The following is a 7,220-nucleotide window of genomic DNA, read 5'->3' as shown; positions in this document are numbered from 1 at the left end:
ATGGATCACCTGATTTTTAAATGGGACTCAGTTATAGACTCAGAGCGGGGGTGTGTTGGTGGGGAGGGCGGAGATCCAGAAAGAGAGAGAGAGAGAGAGAGAAGGAAAAGGAGAAAATGCGCGGGGGGGGACTTCTTTTAAAATATATAGATATAGATATATGTGTAATAAACAGAAGAAGGGAAACTGTATTGGGAAAACTTTGGGAGTGTCAAGAAGTTTAAGGTGGGTATGTTGAATCGCCCCCTCTCCCTGCCCGCCCCCCTGTAAGGAATCTAATATATAATCGGTTCTTCTCCCTCCCCCGCCCTTTTCTTCGTTATTTCTTTAGTCCATATCCACTTCCTCACAGTCTAAATTGCTGGTCTCTGCTGGACAGTTTGGCTCTGTGCGACAATCCGGATTGTCTCTGGATTGACAAGCGTCTTTCGCGGGGGACTTTGGTTGCACGACGGCGCAGTTACTGTCCATCTGGGAAGAGGATTCGCAATAGGCAGAGGGGGGAGAAGAGGAGGAGGAGGAAGCGGAGGAAGAGGAGCAGGCTGTGGCCGGAGGGGAAGCCACGGCCTTCCTCAGTCCGCAGAGGGCCCCGGGCGCGACGGAGGAGCTATTCTCGGGCGCCAAGCGGCCTCCGGACGTGGAGATGGCGGCGGCGGTGCTGCTGCTCTTGGGGGGCGCGGGGTCCGGGCTGGGGTTGGCGGCGGGCAGAGGGGAGCCCCCCTGCGGCGGCTCTTGGCCCGGGTTGCTCTTGAGGGCGGCTTGGGGCACGATGAAGCCCAGCGGCTGCGTGATGGGGTAGAGCAAAAAGTGCCCCTTGCCGATGAGCGTGCGCGCCGTCGGGGCGCACGGCGCCAAGGCCTGTGGGAAATCCAGCGCCGCTTTCCGCCGCGGCGGCGAGTCCGACAGGAGGCTCTCCACGCTGAAAGGGTTGAGCTTGGGCAAGGCGCAGCCCGAGCCGCCCACCCCGCCTCGCGCCGTCGAGGGAGGCGGCCCGCACTCGGAGCCCGACGGCGCGGACCCGTCCTTGTCGGCACACCGGTTGCTGCCGCCGCCACCACCACCGCCACCACAGACCCCGTGGCCGCCTCTGCTCGGGTAGAAAGCCGAGGCCGCAGGGTCGCAGCTGCCCGGCCGGGACGGGTTGTGAGGGCCGATCTTGCAGCTGTCCGGAGGGTCCGGAGAGAGGCCTCCGCCGCCGCCGTCGCTGTCGGAGCTCTGCGTGCTGCTGTTGACAGAGAGGCCGCTGGGCGAGTGCAGGTTCCGGCTCTGGCTCTTGAGCAGCTTCTTCTCGTGCTTGCGCTTTTTCTTCTCCATCTTCTCCAGCTCCTTGCGGGCGATCTCCTCCGGGTCCATCGGCTCCCCGCTGCACGTCGTCGGATGGGAGTTGTGCGCCGGCCGGCCGGGCCCCTTCTTCGTGTTCTCTTTCTTTCGCCATTTGGCCCGGCGGTTTTGGAACCAAACCTACACACCGAACAAGGAGAAGGCGTTAACAGCAGGGATCCCCTGGTGGCCCCCGAGGGCCAGTGGGGGGGAGGGGGTCGCCAGCTTCCTCCCGCCCGCCCCCCACAACCCTCTACCCCTTCCCCCCTCCCTTTCTTGCTTGGGGGCGCAGAAACAGCCAAGTCCCGGCCCGCGTTAACCATTCCCGGGTAGCTTGTATTTCATTCTATTTTTAATAAACAGCGAAATCTTGCACACTTCTAATCCAGAAGTCAACACCAGCGAGTTAAATGGGCTTTACTCCCAGGTAAAGGAGCCTAGGATTGCAGCCTCAAGAAATCAGAATTCGAACAGAGAAGGAAAGGGAAGTTTGGTGCTTTTAGTGGGGGTCAGGGGGTGCAAGTAGACACCACTCCAGCAAATATATAACTCAAAGAGAGAGAGAGAAATAATCCTGTGGGTCTCTCTTTTGGGGGGGCGGGGGGGGCGTCTGAAAATTCAAAGGCTTAGAGCCAACAGCGTGTAAGGAAAGGAAGGTACAAGAAAAAATCAAAGCGCCACTGGAGATACTACTGTTGTTTGGTCCTTTCCTCTCCTCGCTGTCTACCTTCCCTGCTACGCGCGTAAAGATCCAGGGCTGGGTATCCCAACCGGCTTCCTCTTTCGGAAGTTTGATGGCAAACTCCCACGTCGCCGTCGTCCCCGTCGTCCCCACCCCCCCCAAAAAAAACCACCATACAAGAGATTGAGCTTGTTGGTTCAAATGCAGCACTTCCTAAATAGGCTTTCCGCTCATGGGTTTGTGCGCTCGGTTCGGTTGGCAAAGGCCCTCGGGCGGCAGGGAAAACATCTTAATTATATCGTATTAATCGGGTATATTGTTGTTGTTGTTGTTATTTGAAAATATCACTGGGGTGGGGGTGGGAAATGCAATGAACTACGAATAAAAGTCTTTGCTCCCTTTTCACACACACCCCAACAATCACACCACAACCCGGGTATCTCCTTCGGAAGTGAATTGCGGAGGAAAGGAAAATTGGAAAGGTGGGGAGGGGGAGAGAGTAGTTCGAATCTGCCACACGTGTTTTCTCGACTACAACCTCCCTCCCGCTTCCCTAAAATCACGACTGCATCCTTTCCTGGGTTTTCAGAGAGAGAGAGAGAGAGAGAGAGAGAGAGAGAGAGAGAGAGAGAGAGAGAGAGAGAGAGAGAGAGAGAGAGAGAGAGAGAGAGAGAGAGAGAGAGAGAGAGAGAGAGAGAGAGAGAGAGAGACCCTAACTTGAAGACTGTGAAATTGCGAAAGGGATCAAGATTTGACCCTACGGAAAGTCAGATGTCACCAGCAGCTTTTAAAGAACTCTCCCACCCATCGCACACGCACAGGAGTTTCTTTTAAAAAAATAAAAATAAAAAAGGCGCGCATCCCACCGTTTTTTCAACAGCAACATCCTCCCCCCACAACTAAAACATACTGATCGAAGACGACGAGGAAGAATACTTTAAGATCAACGAGGTTTGAGAAAGTGTCCATCCCAAGATCCAGAAAATAAAAAACCCCTTGGCAAAGGTGTAAAAACAAAACCCCGAAAGGGCGAAGAAGCTTGGCGAGGGGAGGGGAGGGCTATTTCCCACGAGCTCTCAAATCAATAAATTAACATTCACTAACAGGTCCCCGACTTAAACAATCACTGAGTTAGTATCAAAGTGAGGTGGTCCCCCCCCCAATCCTTTGACTCTCCTGCACTTTTCACTCTTTGCCCCCCACCTCAATCATCATGGCAGAGAGCCCACAATAAAACCACACAATTAATATTAATAATTTTTAAATCAACTTTCGAAAGTAAACCGGAGATCAGGGTGGGGTGGGGAGAGTTTCGGGGGTGCATAAGGAATTCTATGTTTAGAGGGTGTTTATTTTTTAAGGACGTAGGGAGGTAAAGGGAAGGATAAGTAACTTAATCAACCTTGCTGGTCCCTACCAGAAAACCTTGATTTTAAAATAATAAGAAAATAATAATAATAATAAATAATAAGCTTGCTCTGCCAGTATGTATTTTGCAATTCCCTATCCTTTCCTGACTTGTCAGTTCCAGCAGCCCTTGTCACCGAGAATTACTCATTATCGTATTAGAGGGAAATCGAGGGTCTTGACTTCATTCAACAGCCTCAGAACAAATTGGATAAAAGGATTTCAAAACAGAAGAGGTCAGGAGAGGGGAAGAGAGAGGGGGGGTGGAAGCATTTTGTAAATACACCTTTTAGACAATGCCAGCCCGGATTAATAAGAGTCAGTAATGTTATTAGCCCCTGCGCTTTTGCAAGTAACAACTCTATTATTTTTTAAAACGCACGCACGCACGCACACAAGGGGGTTCTGTGGGAGAGAGACTCCTTGTTTTCGATTGCCCGGCTGCTCCGATATGGGGTGGGGCGTTGAAAAGTGGGCCACCCCAAGTTCCTCGATGCTCGACCCCAAACCCCCAGAGCCAGGAAAGATGTCGCAAACGTTTGAGTAGGGTTTTCTATTATTTCCAAATTCAGAACTAAGGGGGGGCAAGTAACGGTATTAGTACCTTGTTATTAAAAATAATTGCCTATGAGATTATTTTTAAAGTCTGCTATGAAGCAGAGGGGGAGGAGGTGGAATTGCTCCCCCCCCCACACACACACAAATTAAAAAGTATTCAAGAGCGGATAAAACCAACATGCATTCCGCATCCTGCTTAAATTTCATATTGGTGAAAGGGCAAATATACATATATGAAATCTAACCCCCTTTGCCATTTTCCATTTAAGATCTCCCCGACCACTTCTCTCTCTCTCTCTCCCCCCCCCATTCCCAGGGGCTAAGCGGCAAACCTGAACTCGCGTGTCCCTCATCAGGCCTATCTCTAGAAAATATTTAATGTAAACTACCTCAAGACCCCTTCTGCACTTGAACTGCATCCCGGGGGTCTACTTCTTTTTAGGGGTTGTCGGGCGGGGAAGAAAATAGAGACGAAAAAACAAATAACTCCCGAAAGCTAGAGTACAAATAAATATAAATGGAGAGGGTTTTCCCCTACCCGTGGGCGGAAATTAAAGGAAAGGTAGTAGAGGAACTGGGGGGGGGGCAAGACTACTTCCACACAATGAACACCGCCCCCAGCATGTTTAGGAGCAAAGAGGGGAGGCGTTTATTTTTGCTAGCTCTCCCACCCCTCTACAATGCTTTCCCCAACTTTAAACAAAATCACACACAAACACAAAGTTAGTAAATTTGGTTTGCTGGCCCGACAGAGAGGGGGGAGGGGGGCGCAAGATTTTGGTGAGGTCAGAATTTGGGCCGGATCCAGCTCAAGGTGCCTAACTCTTTCCCATGCTAAGGAACCGACAGGCTTTGCACAGAGTAGTCTTATATATACGTTTACAGAGAGCTGAATATCCCACTGTGCTCAATGGGCAGGTGTCAAGGCTTGAAGCCTGAAACGAGTTTGACTTCGGAGTGGACCCTCGTGCGCTTTATGTTGTGGAGGGAAGGAAGGGGAGCCTCGCTCGGGTTTTTTTACCTGCACTCTGGATTCCACCAGATCCAGCCTCAACGCCAGCGCCTCTCTCATAAATACGTCGGGATAGTGACTTTCGTTAAATGCCTTCTCTAACTCTTCCAGCTGCCAACCGGTGAAATTCGTGCGGGTCCGTCGCCTTTTGCAGCCTGGGCTCTCCTTGTCAGGATCCACAGAGTCTGGGGGGGGTGCGGAAAAGAGCGATGAGAGAAGCAAACTCTTCATACGAATTACGGATTGATAGACGATCACCTTCCATTCCATAACAATGGGGGGGGGAGAACCACCTTCATATTTAAAAAGTGATTGAGTCAACCTAATTTACCTCTCCATCAATTTTCTATATATATACCTGGACCGTATATTATTTCGAAGCTAAAACCCAATTGAGGAAGACACAACTTCCTTGATTTTTTTGTTTTGTTTTGTTTCCAAAGGTTAATTCGAGGATTGCTTACAGGAGAAATATATCATTTAAGATTCTGGAACGAGCCTTACTTTTTATTTGTTCAAGCGAAGTTGGACAGTAATACATATATTTGTTCTGATTTCGAGAGCTAGGATCCGCTTGCTTTATAATTTCAATTATTATTATTATTATTTTTAAAATGGCACGTGGTCCCGTCCCGTCCCCCCACTCCCTAATTTTCAAGCGAGATTCAAGGTAGCTTTCTTGGAATAAAGTTACCAAATAAATGACACGCTTCAGGTCTGTGAGGCCAAAAATAAAAGGGCCTCCATTATGTCCTGAGTGGTTTTAGGCGTTTGGGTTTAAAAATAGAAGGGAATCTAGGAGGTGGCACCTGGAAACTTTCGATGGGCCGCGGAGCCTTTGCGCAAAACTGTAAAATCCTGACCTTCCCAAGGCCCTCAGTACCATCGTTCTCGTTCTCTCCCCCCCCCCCCCATGCAGACCACCTCTCTTTTGTTCGGATTTTCTGATTTGGCGAGCGATGACACCAAACGGCTAACCCACAGCCAAAGCCAGATCGGTTCTGATGTGCTCAGGGAGCGCTTGCCTCGCTTCCCTCAGAATAAGAGCAGGGGATTTTAAAGAGCAGAGGTATCTTATCGTTTTTGCATGAATCCTATACTTAATATACAAAAACAGTATATTTTGGTTCCTTTTAAGAGCTGGGGGGGGAGGGCGAGAAGCGGAGAGAGAGAAGCCGTTTCCGTTTCCACCTTCAGCAAATAAAATGAGTTGCTGGGGGCAGAAAATCCAGCAAAGGAGCTTGCGGAAGCGGCGAGGGCCTTTTCTCACCCCCTCCAATTTCACAGAACCCCCCCCCACCCACCCCCAAAAAACCCTATTCGCCCCCCCCAAAAAAAAAAACCCATCTCCACATCTACTGGAAACAAAACTAGGACGGTAAGAAAAGGAAGCGGAGAAGAAAATGATCGATTGCGCATCTCGGCTCCAGGAGCTCTGGAGAGGCGCGGGTGCCTCTTCCCATCGGAGAAGTTGCTTGCGATGGAAACTGGTGGCGGAGTTGTTGTTGTTTTAAATCTAGATGTCCGATCCTGACCCCTGATTCACCCCTGCTCCTGCTCAGTCTAGCGCTCTCTCTCCCCCCCCACCCCCGGAAAGACACCTGGAAAGCCCTGGGTTTTACCCTGCCAGTGATTCCAGGAAGGAGGAGAAGGCGACGAGGGAAACAAGCAAGTCGTTACGGAGGGAAGGATGGAGGCACCGGATCGGGCCCGGATCCCAGGCGCCGCCAGCCCAGCGCTTGCCGTGCCCGCCGACTTACCGGAGAGCTTGAAGGGCTGCCCGTCTCCGCAGCCGGAGGGGATGAGCGGGGTGGGGTTGACCACGGAGGCGGCGCAGGAGCCGTTGAGTAATCCGTCGATGGAGAATGGTACCGAAGCGGCGGCGGCAGCGGCGGCGGCCGACTGCAGCTGGTGTCCGGCCAGCTCGTAGACATGGTGATGGCCGAGGGGGTAAGGGAAGCCCACCAAGCCTCCGAACTGGGCATGGGGGTGCTCCAGGATGCGGCTGTCCATCATGGAGGGGGCGGACGGGGGGTGGGGGGTTGCGCGCCTCCCTTAACGCAGCTGCGGCGGCGGCTGCTGCTGCTGCCGCTGCCGCCACCGCCGCCGGAGGAGCGCCGCCGCGGTGTGGTGGTGGCAGCAGCGTCGTCGACGGTGGCGAGGTAGACGCGCGAGGAAGGGCGCATGCTGGAGGGCGCCCGGGCGCTTTAACTTTATCAACATCAGGCCTCCCCATAATTA

General features: G+C 52.1%; 1 protein-coding gene across 1 annotated transcript; it reads right to left on the bottom strand.

Moving 5' to 3' along the window:
* Positions 1-322: 322 nt before the first annotated feature.
* UNCX (UNC homeobox) lies at positions 323-6,995 on the bottom strand. The gene is made up of 3 exons (XM_088656920.1): positions 6,740-6,995; positions 4,989-5,164; positions 323-1,461 (listed from the first exon to the last, which is right to left on the bottom strand). Exons 1-3 carry the CDS (start codon positions 6,993-6,995, stop codon positions 328-330), a joined length of 1,566 nt encoding a protein of 521 aa, XP_088513046.1. The 3' UTR covers positions 323-327.
* Between the last annotated feature and the right edge of the window lie 225 nt (positions 6,996-7,220).

Source organism: Zootoca vivipara, chromosome 13 (genome assembly GCF_965207765.1).
Source record: "Zootoca vivipara chromosome 13, rZooViv2.hap1.1, whole genome shotgun sequence".
Classification (NCBI taxonomy): Eukaryota; Metazoa; Chordata; class Lepidosauria; order Squamata; family Lacertidae; genus Zootoca; species Zootoca vivipara.
Note: the sequence above shows the minus strand (reverse complement) of the source record. Positions and strands in the feature narration are given on the sequence as shown.

Excerpts from the sequence above, each read along its gene's own strand:
- UNCX (XM_088656920.1), bottom strand. The coding sequence starts at position 6,995 with ATGATGGACAGCCGCATCCTGGAGCACCCCCATGCCCAGTTCGGAGGC. Across the intron at positions 5,165-6,739 it reads GCAGCCCTTCAAGCTCTCCG|ACTCTGTGGATCCTGACAAG; the intron begins GTAAGTCGGCGG and ends CACCCCCCCCAG. Across the intron at positions 1,462-4,988 it reads TGGTGGAATCCAGAGTGCAG|GTTTGGTTCCAAAACCGCCG; the intron begins GTAAAAAAACCC and ends TTCGGTGTGTAG.